Source organism: Hemicordylus capensis, chromosome 2, assembly GCF_027244095.1.
Source record: "Hemicordylus capensis ecotype Gifberg chromosome 2, rHemCap1.1.pri, whole genome shotgun sequence".
Classification (NCBI taxonomy): Eukaryota; Metazoa; Chordata; class Lepidosauria; order Squamata; family Cordylidae; genus Hemicordylus; species Hemicordylus capensis.
Genome location: NC_069658.1, coordinates 208,015,960 through 208,033,095, shown reverse-complemented (window position 1 = coordinate 208,033,095; position 17,136 = coordinate 208,015,960). Strand labels below are relative to the sequence as shown.

At 49.5% G+C, this 17,136-nt stretch overlaps 1 protein-coding gene across 6 annotated transcripts in view; it reads left to right on the top strand.

Annotated features, from left to right (window-relative positions):
• ABCA7 (ATP binding cassette subfamily A member 7) overlaps window positions 1–17,136 on the top strand; it is a 90,353-nt gene that overhangs the window by 25,900 nt on the left and 47,317 nt on the right. For 4 of the 6 annotated variants that reach the window (XM_053304077.1, XM_053304076.1, XM_053304075.1 and 1 more), the window contains 12 exons: window positions 2,915–3,152; window positions 4,579–4,718; window positions 5,690–5,806; window positions 5,904–6,083; window positions 6,189–6,403; window positions 8,420–8,602; window positions 9,902–10,124; window positions 10,990–11,211; window positions 11,838–12,042; window positions 12,571–12,687; window positions 15,854–16,025; window positions 16,973–17,104. In XM_053304077.1, the coding sequence (XP_053160052.1) occupies window positions 2,915–3,152; window positions 4,579–4,718; window positions 5,690–5,806; window positions 5,904–6,083; window positions 6,189–6,403; window positions 8,420–8,602; window positions 9,902–10,124; window positions 10,990–11,211; window positions 11,838–12,042; window positions 12,571–12,687; window positions 15,854–16,025; window positions 16,973–17,104 (2,144 nt within the window). Of the gene's footprint in view, window positions 1–461; window positions 1,327–2,914; window positions 3,153–4,578; window positions 4,719–5,689; window positions 5,807–5,903; window positions 6,084–6,188; window positions 6,404–8,419; window positions 8,603–9,901; window positions 10,125–10,989; window positions 11,212–11,837; window positions 12,043–12,570; window positions 12,688–15,853; window positions 16,026–16,972; window positions 17,105–17,136 lie in introns of those variants that run through there. The other 2 variants (XM_053304080.1, XM_053304079.1) reach the window with 2 other exon arrangements.

Here is a 17,136-nt window from a genome sequence, read left to right as displayed (position 1 = left end):
CTTCTGCCCGAGGCCACGTCCGTTAATCGATTGCATTAGCAATGTAGAGAAGGAGAGAGGCGCTCGCTTGCAGATAGACTCGCAATAGGCGTCCTTTGCGGCCAAAGCGCCAGGACGGAAAGAGGCTTTAAGGAGTGAGGAGCTCTGCAAGCGAGCTCCTCTCTCCTTCTCTACGTTGCTAATGCAGTCGAATAAAGGACGTGGCCACGGGCAGAAAAGGTCTCGGCAGCTGGGAGGGCGGGCAGTTGTTTGCCAGCGGCAGCCGCGGGGGCATGTTCCTGGGCCGTTTTGGCCCTCAAACGGAGGACCCTCAGCTTGGAGGGCGGGCTGCCGGTTGGCGGCAACAGCCGCGGGGGCATTTTAATGGGCCCTTCAAGCCCTTTAACATGGTGGTGGGGGGGGGGAAGGAGGACTCAGCCAGCTGGGAGGGCGGGCTGCCAGAACACACAGTTGCAAAAGCACAAACCAAGTTGACTGCAAGCCCAGCTCATGGAGCGGACTGCAGCCGCCATTTCCTCGCCCTTTCCACGGCCAACCAATCACATGTTGAGAAATCCCCCCCCCGCCCCTTCCAACTACGGGCGGGAAAACAGCCTGCATAAAACAGGCGGGAAAACAGCCTGCATAAAACAGGCGGGAAAACAGCCTGCGCGCAGCAGCCGAGTTGACTAACGGTCTCCACTTCTTCACCGTCAGAGCAGATTATTCGGAGAGCAAAACAAGACGCTTATTTCTGGCACTTCCTTGCCCAAATTTACTCAGAACATCCAGGAGTGGCTTTCTATTTGTGATTTACAACCCAATTCTGCCCAGAGGCTAAACTCCCTGAAGGGAGTCAGCACACCGACCGGCAGGGAAGCCCTCAGGACCAGAGAAAGGGCTTTTCCACTCTCAGTGGAATAACCTTTGAACTTTTATTTGACAAGCACGTTGATGATTTCTGTCCCCACATTGTCAAAATATACTGAAGAGAACCTTGAGATCAGCCAGAAGTCAAAACTCCCTGAGGGGAGACAGCCCACCAGCCGACAGGGAAGCCCTCACAGCCAGACAAAGTGCCTTTCTGCTCACAGTGAACTGACCTAAAATCTCAATTTTTGAAAACTGTGAAGAGCAAATTGTTGATTGCTCATCTGTGGGCAAAATTCAAGGCCAAAAAAAAGTAATTTTAAAAAAAATTAGAGAGAAGAGGGTGAAGGAAAAAAGAAATACTATGGGGGGGGGAACCTACAAATGTATTAAATAAGTACCTTAAGTTTAATACTGAGTTGAAAAAATAAAGAAGAGCTTTTAAACAAGAAATATGCTCGAAGACTTGCCTCAGAAGTAAGGAAAAACTTAATGAGGGAGATGGAAGGCCCAAAGAGAGCGGACAAGAGGGGAGGGAAACAAAATAGACAGAGGGGCGAGGGGGAAGAGTGGAAAACAAGAGGGTGGGTGGGAGGAAGGGAAAGAGATACCAGAGTGTGGGGCAGGAGACAGGGAGGGAGAGTGGGGAGCAACTCTCAAAAAAAGAAGCCCGCTCTAGACCAGAGGAGGCCAAAAGGAGGAGGACACCGAGCAGACAGAGGAGGCAAAGATCGCTGGCACCAACGGTCTACTAGCGCCCGTTAATTCAACGGGCTTAAAATCACTAGTTGTTTAATAATAATTCGCATACTGCCCCACACTTGCTCCAAGGAGTTCAGCACCTCACATCACACCTGGGGTCAAATGGGAGGAGAGCTGGTTTTGTGGTAGCCAGTGTGAATGGGCCTCCTTTGCTAAGCAAGGTCTGCCCTGGTTTGCATTTGGATGGGTGACTACATGTGAGCACTGACTGCTGTAAGATATTCCCCTTAGGGGTTGGGGCCATAGCTGTGGAAGGTCCCCATTTTAATTCCTGGCAGCATCTCCAGGTAGGACTGGGAAAGACTCCTGCCTGAAACCCTGGAAAGCTGCTGCCAGTCAGTGTAGACAGTAATGAGCTAGATGGACCAAGGGTCTGACTCAGCGGGAAGCAGCTTCCTATGTTTCTAAACTGGCAGCGCCAATATAATATGCTCATGGCATTGGCTCTGCACCAGCTGAAGATTCCAAGTGGCCACATTTGGAGGGCTGTCTATAGTTGTGGTCATCACCAAATCTCAAAAGGGACATTAAAGAACTTGGAAAGGTGCAGGAGAGAGCAGCCAAGATTACCAGGGGCCTGGAGCACCTTCCTTAGGAGGCAAGGCTACAGCATCTGGGGCTATTCAGTTTTTTGGGGGAAAGGGACAATTATGCATGGTGTGGAGATAATGGATATAGAGAGAAAATTCTCCTTCTCTCACAGCAACAGAAGACCGGGGTCATCCCATGAAACTGAGGGCCAGGAAGTGTAGGCCCCACAAAAGGAAGTACTTTTTCACACAGCACATAAATTAATCAATGGAATTCTCTGCCACAGGATGTGGTGATGGCCAGCAGCTTGGATGGCTTTAAAAGGGGCTTGGACAAATTCATGGAGGACAGGGCTATCAGTGGCTACTAGTCGGAGGGCTATGGGCCACCCCCAGCCTCAGAGGCAGGATGCCTCTAAATACCAGATGCAGGGGAGCCACAGCAGGAGAGAGGGCATGCCCCTTTCAACTCCTGCCTGTGGGCTTTTTGGAGGCATCTGGTGTGCCACTCTGGGAAACAGGATGCTGGACTCAATAGGCCTCCTTATGTCTGATCCAGCAGGGCTGTTCTGATGTTCTTAGGCCTTCAAGGGCAGCCCCACATCAAGCACCTTATGGTAGTCCGAACAATTTTAGTTAACTGACAATTATGCCTTTCCGGATGGTGTGAATGACTTCTGATCTTGGTGGTAGCCTGTGGTGGCTGTGGGGCGAATGAGAAAGAGCAGGCTGCATTTTCTAGAAACTTCTGTCCCCCTTTCCCCGGATCCTAGCTCTCCTCCATGACCAGCTTTGTCGAATTCAATGAGGCCCTGCAGAACCTGTCGGGCAGGGCTGCCGCTTCGTCCCCTCAGCAAGCCTTCGAAACGGTGTTCCGTATCGCCTGCGGTCACCCCGAACAGGGCGGACTCAAAATACCCTCCCTCAACTGGTACGAGAACAACAATGTCAAGTCCTTCCTGAATCGCAGTGACTCGGAGCAGGCAACCGTCTCCTTGGACAACGCCACCAGTGAGTGGAAACGGCACATGTTTGCACACTCATGCGAAAACTGCGTGCATGCAGCAAGTGGCAATAGAGCAGCTGTTGCAGGATAAATTATGCAAAATAGGAGGTTCGTCTCCAGTTACCAGCAGCTCGTTTGGTGGCGGCTCAGAGGCGGGCCTTCTCCATAGCTGCTCCGGGGCTGTGGAATGCACTCCCTGCGGAAATCCACAATTTGAATTCTCTATTAGCCTTCAGGAGAGCCCTTAAAACGTATCTGTTTGGCCTGGCTTTCCAGGGGTGTTAAAACCGGTTTTAATATTTTAACCCGGTTTCAGGGTTTTTAATTACTGAGACTGTTTAAAATGTTTTTAAATTGTTAATTGTTGTTATATTGTGTTTTTAATTTTTGTTTTAGCTCTTTGCTGTTTTAATGGTTTTTTTTAATTGTAAACCGCCCTGAGCCATTTTGGAAGGGCGGTATAAAAATAAAATAAAATAAAATAAAAGTCATGATTTGCATATATTTCCTCTTAATGTATGCAAACACCTTTTAAATCAGGCCTTTTCGTCAACGAAAAAGTCTCGCTGCTAACAAAAAAATTCTCGCTGCTTTGCATTTGAAGCCCTGGAGAGCCACTGCCAGTCAGAGTAGGTGATATTGAGCTAGATGGACCAAGGGTCTGACTCAGCAGAAGGCAGCTTTGTATATTTATGGGAGACTGCACAAGTGAGTGGCCAAGCCTCTGCTTTGCATGCCAGACAGCCCCAAGTTCAATCCCTGGCAGCATCTCTAAGTAGGAAAGAGTTGTCTGAAATACTGGAGAGCGGCTGCCGGTCAGAGCAGACCATACTGAGCTAGATGGACCAAGCGTCCGACTCAGCAGACGGCAGCTTCCCATGAACCTCGTTTGTCAGTTCTATATGTCAATTTCTTGCTGCTGGAATGACTTGTTTTGCAATGAATGGGAACTTTTTCTCTATATGATGCTATAATTGGATACCTGTTCTTTGGAAAGCACCCTAGAGATTACACAAAATTCAGTTTTTAAAAGTTGTAGAGGTTTGGTGGTATTTTAAAAAAATCTTTTATGCCCTAAGCTGCCTTGAGTGTTCTGTTTAATGTGGAAAGGCAGAGTAGAGGTGTGTGTGTTTGTTTGTGTGTGTGTGTGTGTTTTAAAGAAACATTTTCTTTTGGGAATTTACCATCTCCGAAAGGTCCCAGGTTCATTCCCTGGCAGCATCTCCAGGTTGAACTGGGAAAGACCCCTGTCTGAAACCCTGGAGAGCGGCTACCAGTCAGTGTGGGACAACGCTTAGCTAGGTGGTCCAAGGGTCTGACTCAGTAGGAAGCAGCTTCCTATGTCCATCGTGTTTGGTTGTGTTTTGAACAGGAGGGTTTGAGTGGCTGAATTTCTGGGTTTTTCTCTTCTTCCACAATCACATTCCTAAGGCCCCTTCTGCAAAGCTGTGATCAGGAACTTGGAGGCCAATCCCGTCTCGCGCATCCTCTGGAGGGCTGTCAAGCCCCTTTTCGTTGGCAAAATCTTATATGCTCCTCTGACGCCAGTCACCCAGAAGGTCATGGCTGAGGTGAGTCTGTGAGATCAGAGCTACAGCCCGAAAGGGGTCTTTGGTGGGCCTGCCTTCACACCCTCCCCAAGGATATCCCATGTGGCTTCTCTGAATGTTTTTCTCTAAGCAAAATTTAAAAAGCAGGTTTCTAGTCCTCTTGACTTAACGGAGATGTAATGAACAGCCTGAAAGCAGGATTCTACACAATTACTTGGTATTGTAAGACGCCAAGACCCATCGCTGGACACATGTTGCTGTGCCCCTTGTTAGTTTTTATTTTATTTCATTACACATCAGTGATAGGCTGTTGGACAGGTCCTTCAACAGCTCTTAACCACAATACTTAATGGAACCTCCATGTTCAAGAGCAGCCTTCTGTCTTCATATATTTATTTACTTATTTTTACATCTATACCCCACTCTTCCGCCAGTGAGCCCGGAGTAGTGTACAAGGTTATGTTTATCTTCACAACAACCCTGTGAGGCGGGTTAGGCTGCGAGAGAAGTGGCTGGTCCAGAGTAACGCGGTGAATTTCATGGCTGAATGGGGATTTGAACTTGGGTCAGCACAGTTCAACCAAAAAGTTCTCAAAGTGGCTTATATAGCATTAGCATACAGAATAAAAATAAGCAAAATGGTTCTTTGCTCAAAGGGGCTCACAATCTAAAAAGAAACACAAGGGAAGCACCAGCCACCAGAGGGATGCTGTGCTGGGGGTTTTCTACTGGACCCTGGGTACAAACCTGTGGCCTAATCTAGCCAGGAGATGGCTAATGGAAGCGAATCTGTTAATAGCTGTGAACCGCAATAAAGCCTCTCTGTGCAGGAGAAGTCTATCCCTGATTACTAAAAACTGGGAATAAGGAGCGAGTGAAGGCTGATTGCCTTCCTGCCCTGCGTGTGGGCTTTCTGGAGGTGTGTGAGGGAAACGGGGTGCTTGGAGTGATCCAAGCGGGGCAATCTTTATATAAAGAAGCTTTGTCTGCAGGTGAACCGCACCTTCCAGAACCTTGCCGTGCTGCATGAAGTGCAGGGAGCTTGGCAGGAGCTGGGCCCCCGGATCTACACCTTCATGAACGCCAGCCCGGAAGTGGGAGCTGTTCAGGTGGGTCTGCCTTCTGGCCCCGATTTTGCAAAAGCGATACGTTGCCTTCTGTCCTGGCACCCCCTCCCCACCCCGATACATGTCGGTGTTCCCACAGAACCTTCTAGAAACCCCCGGCGTGGCCCGCTTTCTGGAGCAGCGCCTCCGCGGAACGTTCTGGAACATTTCAACGCTGAGGGAGTTCCTGTCCCCGGAGGAGAAAGGCGAGGCCTACACTTGGCGCCGGTCGTACGCCAAAGTGGACAAGATTATCGGCACCTTGTCACAGTTCATTGAGGTGTGTTTGGGTGTCCTGCTGTCGCCCGTGCGCCTCTCCCACGGGCCACGGGTTCCCTCGCGGGAGGACATCCAGCCCGACTAACCGCCAGTCCCTCGCCCCTAGTGTGTTTCGCTGAACAAGATTGAGGCGCTGGCGTCGGAAGAGCAGCTGGTTCGGCGCGCCATGGAGTTGCTGGAGGATCGCCAGTTCTGGGCCGGAGTCGTCTTCCTGCCGCCAGACAACCGGAGCAAACTCGGCACGGATCTGCCGCCCCACGTCCGCTACAAAATCCGCATGGACATTGACGACGTCACGCGCACCAATAAAATCGGAGACAGGTGCGCCGCGTTGGGCTGACCGTTCTCCGGCTTTTATAACGAGGGGTTTGCCTTTTCCTTCTCCAGATTGACCAACCCTTTTGGAGACAGAAAAGCAAGAGATAAATATTGTCCTCAGTCAGCTTACTATGGGGATTCTTTTATTGATTTGGCTGCTTGATTAAACTTCTGTCCTGCCTTTCTTCCCTTCCGAGGGTTCCCAGTGGGACTCTCGTTCAGGCACAGACCCGGCCGAGACCTGTGTAGCGCCAGCAAAGTCACTCCGCATTTCGGCACTGGCAGATCATCCTTTTTGAGGGGTGACTCTAGAACAGCTAGTTTGGGGGGGAGCAAAAAGGGGTGGCAAAGGACGTTATTAAGGAGGAACATAGGAAGCTGCCATCTACTGAGTCAGACCATTGGCCTATCTAGCTCAGTATTGTCTTCACAGACTGGCAGCGGCTTCTCCAAGGTTGCAGGCAGGAATCTCTCTCAGCCCTATCTTGGAGAAGCCAGGGAGGGAACTTGAAATCTTCTGCTCTTCCCAGAGCGGCTCCATCCCCTGAGGGGAATATCTTACAGTGCTCACACATCAAGTCTCCCATTCAGATGCAACCAGGGCAGACCCTGCTTAGCTATGGAGACAAGTCATGCTTGCTACCACAAGACCAGCTCTCCTCTCTGAAATATTTGTTGTACATTAGATATTTTTAGAGGTGCAGCCATTAATGTTAGTTTATTTATCTTATTAATGAAGCTTGCTTGACATTTTCCAAACAGAAAATGGGCCAGATCACTCTTCGCAAATACTGGCTTTTGGGATTAGGCCGAACCTTCTGTGCTGCTTTTGGGGCTAGTTTTCTCTGCCTCGGCAGGGCGCTTTCCAGACTAGCTGCTCAGAAGCAGCAAAATGCCTCCATTCAGGCCAGTCACATTCAAAACAGTAGGGGGAGCAGTTTCCGTGAAACTAATAACCCCCCCAAACAGCAACTTTCTTACGCCAGATATACGATCTCCTAGCTCCATATTGCAGCAATTAAATTTGAGTCAAGGCATTGGCAATATGAATGACACCCTGCTGTCCGTGTGGGGTCTGCGGTGTCACAACACAGGAAGTGTGGGAGCACGCTTCCGAGCAGGAATGTAGGGAGGCTGGCGGTGGCCCGTGTGTGGCCAGCCGCCGCGGCCCCCTGGCCCCGCCCTCCGCATCTGACGTCAAACGCAGGGGCCCGGTTAGGCATGCCCCGCGTCTGCCGTCAGACATGGGGGATGTGGTCTTCCTCCCAAACGGGGCCACGTGGCCCCATTTGGAAGAGAGATCGGCCCGCAACTCTCCCTACCTTAAAGGCAGGGAGAGTCACTCCAGCTGTGCTGCTGGTGCAGCGTGGGCGGGCCGATTTCAGCTCCAAATGGGGCCAAAATGACGCCCCTGCGTATGATGTCGCGGCCCCTGATTGGTGGCGGCCCGGGTTCTTTGAACCCGTTCGCCCAATGGTGGCTCCGCCCCTGCTTCTGAGATCCGACATGACTCCATTGCAAGGTCTAATCAGGAAATCCCAAGACCATGTGGCAGGAAAGACCGGGGTGGAGAGAAAAGTCAATACCAGGCCAGGTTAAATATTTAAGGGAGATGCCCCCGCACCCCACCCCCGCACACATGGTCTCACCCAGCCCCGTTCCTGGCCAGGAAGGAAGGGAGGAAGTAGCCACCCGGCTGCTGGGAGGATGGAGGAGCCTCCTCCTTCCTACCTGCCTGCTCGGGCTCCTGCTGCTTGTTCTACAGTCGAGGGAGTGCGTGAATGAGGCGTCTCTTAAAATAATTCAAGCTATGGGACCCTCATATACTACGACCGTAATATCAGACACTTTGCTCTAAAGTTCCAATCTGGTGAAAGAGGGAGTGGGAGACGTTTTGGAGGGGGAGCGCCCACGGCCCTTTGTGACCCTTTGGAGTCCTCTCTGGTGCCTCTCTTAAGAGCTCCTGGAAGAGATGTTCATTTCTGGATTCTCCCTCCTTCCCTCTTGTGCCTTGTGCAGGTTTTGGGATCCGGGACCAGCTGCAGACCCCTTCGACGACTTGCGGTACGTCTGGGGAGGTTTTGTCTACATCCAGGACCTTGTGGAGCAGGCCGTGACTCGGGTGCTTGCTGGGATGGAAGCGCTGCCCCGCACCGGGATCTACGTCCAGCAGATGCCTTACCCCTGCTATGTTGATGATGTGTGAGTTGAGGCAAACTTCTAGTCCTCAGGGTGGTTGGGAGCCCATCGTAAAACAGAAGGTGTGTGAGGGGCTCCGTTGCTGACATCTGTCTTGTTTCCTGTATCCGCGGATGGGTCTTAGAGACCCAGTTTCTTTATCCACAGCAGGAAATATAGGAGAACTTCACCTATCTGCTGTTCCTGCGGATAGAAATGACACTTCAGATGTCATTTCCAACCACTATTTTGCAGAGTCATTTTGTAGCTTTAAAAAAAATAAAAAACACACACAATTTTAAAAGCAAAAAAATGGAGAATTTGGGAAAAAAGCAAAAAAACTGGAGGATTCCTGGAGAGCTGGAAACCTGGGCGCTTTCCGGCTAGCTGCTCAATAGCTGCAAAATGCCTCCGTTCAGGCAAGTCGCATTCGGAATGTAAGCAGCAGGGGGAGCAGTCTTGCGGAAACTAACAACCCCACAAACCAGCAACTTCCTTACGCCAGATATACAATGTCCTTGCGCTATATCACAGCGATTACATTCGAAACAAGGCATTGGAAATATTGAACAGCACCCTGATGTCCGTGCAGGGACTGCCATGTCACAAGACAGGAAGTGTGGAAGCACACTTCCGAGATCCACCGTGACCCTGTTGCAGGGTCTAATTTGGGAAGCGCCCTGGAGAGCAAGGTTGCGTGCTTTACTGCTTTTGTTTCCTCCCCCTCCCTGCCTTTTTGTCATTTCCCCCCCAGAGTAAGTAACCTAATCCGTGGATTCCCATAAGGGGTAACTGTGAAACTTTATTCACAGTTTCCGTCTTCATGCTTATTGGTGGGAATGGAACCACCACACATAAAGAAGGTCTCCTATATAGTGCTCTGGGGCTCAACTCCTGCCTTCAACCTTGGAGGAGCCTCTGCCAGTCTGGGTAGACAATGCTGAGCTAGATGGGTCTGACTCAGTATAAGGCAGCTTCCTATGTTCCTAGTGTGTTCTGTAACCCAGTGGGGATTCGAACTCGGGTCTTCCTGGTTCCAGCCTAACATGCTAACCAGTACACCACACTTCCTCTGATGCCTCCCAGTTTTCAGGGGAGCAACAGCAGGAGAGAGGGCATGCCTTCTTCTCCAGCGTGTTGTTGGGCTAGGTAGCCCTTGGGCCTGATCCATCAGGGCTTTTCTTGCCTTGTGTTGATGAAAATAAAATCCATGCACATGGGCAGAGTTTCCTCCCTGCTTCTCCCTTGCGGCCGTCAACTGGTCCCTCTGGCGGCCTCACAGATGGGTGCGTTCTTTTCTCTCCCCACCCCGCCACTGTCTAGCTTCCTGCGGGTCCTGAACCGTTCCTTGCCCCTCTTCATGACGCTGGCTTGGATCTACTCGGTGGCGATGATCATCAAGGGGGTGGTCCACGAGAAGGAAGCCCGCCTGAAGGAGACCATGAAGATTATGGGGCTCAGCAGCACCACCCTCTGGCTGAGCTGGTTCCTCAGCAGCTTCATCCCCTTCCTCATCAGCGCCTCTTTGCTCGTCCTCATCCTGAAGGTGAGTCCTTTGGAGCCTCGTCTCGGGTCTTGAGCTGGGCTGCCTCCTGGTTTGAGAGGGCAAACTGCTCTCCATGGGCCCTCTCCCCCCACCCCATGCAAGAGGGTGGCTCCACTGCCCCCTACACAAAAGCCGGACCCCATTGAAGACATTTTATTATTTTATTTATTTATAATTTATTTATTGAATTTATATACCACCTAGTATAAAACTCTCTAGGTGGTTTACAGAATTAAAACATACAGTATTAATCCATTTAAAATTCATAAAAAGATAAAAATTATAGATCAAAAACACATTAAAAACACATTAACATTTTACAGTTTTATTATTTATTTATTTATTTATTTATTTCTCAGATTTGTTGGCTGCTCCAAACTTCTGTCTCTGGGCACTTTACAACAACATAAAGTAAATTAAAAATGAAAACCTTAAAACCATTTCCATCAGGTCTAAGTTAAAAAACTTGGGTGAATAAATGTGTCTTTAGGGACTTTTAAGAAGTTGTTAGAGAGGGGGAGGCTCTTCTTTCAGCAGGGAGCACGTTCCAGAATATCGGGGCAGCAATAGAGAAGACGCGTCCCCGAGTAGCTACCAGACGAGCCGGTGGCAACTGCAGACGATCCTTTCTTGATTATCTCAGTGGAATGATCCTGAAGTAGGTCTTACATCTGCCTCTACTATCCTCAGAGAGGAGCAAGATGGCAACTTAAGGCAAAACATTGAAACTGGATGAAGAACGATCGTTCGTCGTGCAAGGGTACCCCTATACACAGGTAGTCTTTGGGGTCCATGATGACCCCAGCTGTACCGCACAGCCTGGCCAGTACTTGAAATGCCTGACCTTCTCTCCTTTTCTCTCCAGGTGGGTGACATCCTCCCTTACAGCAACCCGGCGGTGGTCTTCCTCTTCCTGGCCACCTTCGCGGTGGCCACCATCTCTCAGTGCTTCCTCATCAGCACCTTCTTCTCCCGCGCCAACCTGGCTTCGGCCTGCGGAGGCATCATCTATTTCTCCTTCTACCTCCCCTATGTGCTCTGTGTGGCTTGGCGTAACCACATCACCTTTCCGTTGCGTCTCTTGGTGGTGAGGAATTGATTCGTTAATTTGTTGGAGGGAAGCATTTCTGATCCTGCCTTTTGGCATGCTAGGGAAGGGCAGGATGCATGTGTGAAACCGAAGTTTGTGCTAATACTAGCAAAATGGCATTGACGTTAAAAAAATAATAATAATTGTGGATTCTAATCGTGCGAGAACCCAAAATCAAAGCTTGTTTTTTAAAAAAGAAGCAGACATTCTGAGAATACTAAGTTCTCACCCTAATAGCGTGTTCTATGACAGGGATTCTCAACGTTGGGTCCCCAGATGTTATTGAACTTCAACTCCCATAATTCCTAGCCCTAGTGGCCTTTGGTTGAGGATTATGGGAGTTGAAGTCCAACAACATCTGGGGACCCAAGGTTAAGAACCCCTGTTCTATGAGATTTCTTCTGTTCTGGTGGAATTATGGTGCACACACAATCCTGGTCTTTTATCCCTTCTGAACTGAGAAACTGTTTTGCCAAACTGCCACAGCCCCATTAGCTAACGAAAGCTTCAGCCCAACCTCCAGTATCTGATCAGGTCACTTCCTGTCGCCTTCAACAATGGACACTGACCATTCCCTTCACCAACGTCCCCCCCTCTTTTTTTTGTTCTCTTCCATCTGCCAGAGCCTCTTGTCCCCAGTAGCGTTTGGCTTTGGCTGTGAGTACTTCTCCCTCTACGAGGAACAGGGGGTGGGCATTCAGTGGTACAATCTGAACACCAGCCCCGTGGAAGGAGACCGCTACACGTTTGCCACCTCCATGGGACTGCTTCTCCTGGACGCCTTCCTGTATGGCCTGGCCACCTGGTACATCGAAGGAGTATGCCCAGGTAAATATGGCTATTATGTGGAATGGGAACAACTTCCATTCACGTCCGAGGTTCCAAAAGCCAGAGAAGCAGAATTCTCTCACTGGCACCAAATTCCGTGGCTTTCCTGAGCTTACGAGGCCACCTTAGATTGGCCACAAACCAACCAGTGGACGTCTAAGATGGTACCTGCCCCCTGCAGTTTCCATGTTAAAAACGGCTGCCGGAGATTTTTTGATTGATTTAGTGGTTTGAAATCGACGAATCTTGATTGATTTTCTATACCGCCTTTCCAAAAATGGCTCAGGGTGGTTTACACAGAGAAATAACAAATAAATAAGATGGCTTCCTGTCCCCAAAGAGCTTACAATCTCAAAAGAAACCTAAGATAGACACCAGCAACAGTCACTAGAGGGGTACTATGCTGGGGGTGGAGAGAGCCAGTTACTCTCCCTTTGCTAAATAAAGAGAATGTTAAAAGGTGCCGCGTTGCCAAGTTAGCAAATCTTCCTGATCTAATTTCACCTTGTTTTTCTGCCCACTTGGTAGGTCAATATGGGATCCCTAAACCGTGGAATTTCCCTTTCTTGAAAAGCTACTGGTTTGGAGAATCCTCCACGGAGGACTGCCCTCATCCTGTCCCTACAAGTTCTCTTAACCCAGAAGGTAATCATGCTTCTGTTCCGTTGCATTTTGGTGGCTTACCTGTGGTTCCCCCCCCCCCGAGCATGGTGTTCCCTTTTCTAAAGCATTGCACACCCATGATGGCTAGGGGTGCCATATTCCGGCTTTCCAAATCTGGCTGCCTAGTTTGCATATTATGTAAACTGGCTTGAAAAGAATTTCTGAGCAGAAGAGTGACGGCACGTTTTGCGTCTGGTGGGCCACTGTGTGAAAGAGGATGCTGGACTAGGTGGGCCTTCTTGGGCCTGATCCAGCAGGGCTGTTCTTAAGTTCTTATGCTCCATAACTCTGCTTTTACAAGGGCTAGAGCTTAGCTTTTTATTTTTTATTTTTTAAATGAAATCTGAAATCTGGGAGAATATGGGTGGGCTGTCACCTTAAGTGATGCAGCGGAGAATGCTTGATTAACAAGCAGAAGGTTGGCAGTTTGAATCCCCACTGGCACTATATCGGACAGCAGTGATATAGGAAGATGCTGGAAGGCATCATCTCCTACTGGAGGAGGTAATGGTCCACCCTTCCTTTATTCTACCAAAAGAAAACCACAGGGCTCTGTGGGTGCCAGGAGTCGAAATCGACTTGACGGCACACTTTACCTTAATGGGTGGGCTAAGCAATCTGGGTGAAGCCTGAACTTCTGGGAGGCATGACAGCTCCTTTCTATTCTATGCTTTTGCACACCTATGGCTTCCCTTGTGTTGCTTGTGAAGGAAATGCCTAAGGAGGAATCCAGCTGGAAAATAAACACAAGCAGAGCTCCAGCCCATCTAGCCCCATCTCTATGATTCTGGAGGACTAGACACAAAGGTGGCCATGATGAATAGCAAAATGTTCCTTCATTATGGCAATGCAGTGGCATACAGAAAACCGATTTATTATTATTATTTTTATTTTATTATCTAAAACATTTATATCCCACCCTTCTAGTGCAGTACTGCTCAGTGCAGCTCACAACAGTAAAATGGGAAAAGCAATATAAAAGTTAATGATATCAGACAAATAAGAGCGCAATGTGGAATAAAAACTATTGAAACAAACTGCATTACAATTAAAAATCCACCAGGCTGCCTCTCTGAACAAGTACGTTTTATGATCTTTTTAAAAAACTCTAATGTAGAGTTAAAATTATGGCATTTGATGCCACAAGGTGCGCATTTGCGGGTGCAGAGTCACAAGCCTTTCTGGACATCTCCAGGGTCCCATGGAACGGGTTCTATGGGGCTGACTCTGCAGGGAATGAGAGAACCCCTTGGCTATGAGGGGCTAGAAAAGGCAGAGAGAAAGGTTGGGTGTGCAGACTGCAAAACAGAGCATGATAAGGGGAACTTCAGCCCTGAAATAAATATTGTAGGCATCTCCCAGATTCATTGCACCTACTGTTCCCTCTATCAGGGATTCCCAGATGTTGTTCACTATTAACTCCCAGCATCTTTAGTTGCAATGGCCTTTCGCTGGGGATTCTGGGAGTTGTAGTCAACAACATCTGGGAATCCCTTTTATTTATTTATTTTCATGCTTATATCCCGCTTTTCCTCCGAGGAGCTCAGAGCGTGGTGTACATGGTGATTTTTATCCCCACAACAACCCTGCGAGGTAGGTTAGGTTGAGAGATGCATGACTGGCCCAGAGTCGCCCACTGAGTTTCATGGTTGAATGGGGATTTGAACTCAGGTCTTCCCAGTCCTAGTCCAACACACTAACCACCACACTATGCTGGCTCTCTACACTATGTTCCCTCTCTTAGAGGGAACACTGATTGCATCCCACAAAGGGTTCCCCGTAGTGGAGGCCATTCCACTAAGTAGGGGTCCAGGTTTTCTCCCCATAACCACCACCACCACCACCACCACCACCACCACAATATAGTCTGCACCACCACAATATAGTCTGCAAACGCACCTATCTTCTCATAGGACAGAATAGCAGTAAATATAGAGAGTACATAGGGACATTGTGTTGGGGGAGGCTAATCCCACCCCCTCATCCAACCTTCTCTCCTGTTCTGGGCTGAACTCTGTTGAGGCAATGATCTGGGAGAGATACAGACTTAAGGTCCTCTAGCCCAGGGTTTCTCAACGTGTGGGTCCCCAGATGTAATTGGACTTCAACTCCCATAATTCCCAACCAAAGGCCACTGGGGCTGGGGATTATGGGAGTTAAAGTCCAATAACATCTGGGGACCCACACGTTGAAAAACCCTGCTCTAGCCTACCTTCCTGCTCATTGCAGGAATCTGCCAGGGTGTACTTAAGATGCCCAGTAAAAACCTACATGATACTCCAACTGGTGACATTTTTAAGGAAGAATGTTCGCTGTCTGTTTTCTATGAAATGCAACAATTCCTCAGATTTGCCCACTATAATCCATGTGTTGGGGTGGTCCCTGCATGCTGAAAATCCACTTTCCTGGTCGCTGAGGCCGTGCTTATGAACCCCAATAAAGATCTACATGATATTACCATCCAATGTATTCTTATGGGCTATTTTTTCCTCTCCCAGCTTTCTGAAAAATGCAAAAATCCCCCATAGTGTTCTGTTTAATGTAGAAAGGCAGAGTAGGGGTGTGTGTGTGTGTCTGTGTGTGTCTGTGTGTGTTTTATAAAGAAATACACTCAAAATCAGCATGTTGGGATAGACCCAGTATGCCCAAACTCCACTTTTGTGGTTGCTTTCAGCATCCCTGACAGATGTCCCTGTATTGAAACCTCTAGAGAAGAGTCCTCCAGTGCATGAGGCAGGCTGTTCCAGTGGCCAACTGCTTCCGAATGTCTAACTTAAATCTGCCTCCTGATCATTCCAACCCATTGGTTCCAGTGCAGCCCTCAAGAGCCACAGAAAACAAGCCCACTCCTCCCTTTATGGGACACCCCTTCAGACCTTAGAAGGCGACTCTCATATCTCCGCTTAGCCTTCTCTTCTCCAGGCAAACATACTCTGCTCCTCCAGCTGTTCCTCGTGGGTCTTGGCTTCCAGACCCCTCCTCTTTTTTGTCGCCCTCTTCTGGAGCCGTTCCAGTTTATCAATTCCCTTCTGAAAATGTGCTGCCCATGAAGTCAGGCTATAACTCCATTCATGATAACACACAGCTGCAGAATCACACATCTGGTCGGGTGGGGCTCTCTCTCTCTCCCTCTCCCTTCCTTCCCCAGTGTTGGTGGAGGAGCCTCCTGGGCACCTGAAAGTGGGTGTCTCCATCCGCAATCTAGTCAAGATCTACCACAGCAGCAGCAAAATCGCCGTCAACGGGTTGAGCCTCAACTTCTACGAGGGCCAGATCACGTCCTTTTTGGGGCACAACGGAGCCGGCAAGACCACCACGATGTAAGTTGGGGCTGGAAGATGTTGGGGGGCAAAGGAGATAGGAACATAGGAAGCTGCTGTATACTGAGTCAGACCCTTGCTCTACCTAGCTCAGTATTGTCTACACAGACCGGCAGCAGCTTCTCCAAAGCTGCAGGCAAGCTGCAGGCAGGAATCTCTCTCAGCCCTATCTTGGAGATGCTGCCAGGGAGGGAACTTGGAACCTTCTTATACTCTTTTCAGAGTGGCTCCATCCCCTGAGGGGAATCTCTTCCAGTGCTCACACTTCTAGTCTCCCTTTCATATGCAACCAGGGTGGACCCTGCTTAGCTAAGGGGACCAGTCATGCTTGCTACCACCAGACCAGCTCTCCTCTAAAGACCAGAGCCATAGCCCAGTGGAAGAGCATCTTCTTTGTGTGCAGAAGGTCTCAGGTTCAATCTCTGGCAGCATCTCCAGACAGGGCTGGGAGCGACGCCATCTGAGACCCCCAGATTGCTGCTGCCAGCCAGAGTAGACGGCACTGACCTAGATGGACCAAAGGCCTGACTCAGTAGAAAGCAGCTTTGTGTATTCTTCTAGAGAGTTGGCTGTATAGTACTTCGGGGCGGTCTCAGGTTCAATCCTTGCAAGCATATCCAGGTGGGCCTTGGAAAGACCCTCTCTCTGAAACCCTGGAGAGCTGCTGCCAGTCAGAGTAGACAGTACTGAGCTAGTTGGCCAAGGGCCTGACTCAATAGGAGGCAGCTTAGCTTAGTGGCTGGACACCTGCTTTGCAAACAGAAGGTCCCAAGTCCAACCCCTGGCAGCATCTCCAGGGAGGACTAGAGAAGACCGTTTGGGCACCGTCAATTTAGGGATGAATCTGTTGCTCCACCTTTCTGAAGCCGGTTGCTCGTTTTACAGCTGAGAAAGGCTCGTCTTGGTGCTTATTTCCCAATTGCGACCTCCCCTGCCCTGAATTCTAGGTCCGTTCTGACTGGCCTGCTGACCCCCAGTTCAGGCACGGCTTATGTTCTGGGGCGGGACATCTGCTCCGACATGGACATCATACGGAAGACCATGGGGATGTGCCCTCAGCACAACGTCCTCTTTGACATGTAAGGCCACGGGGAATGGGTGGGGATGGTGG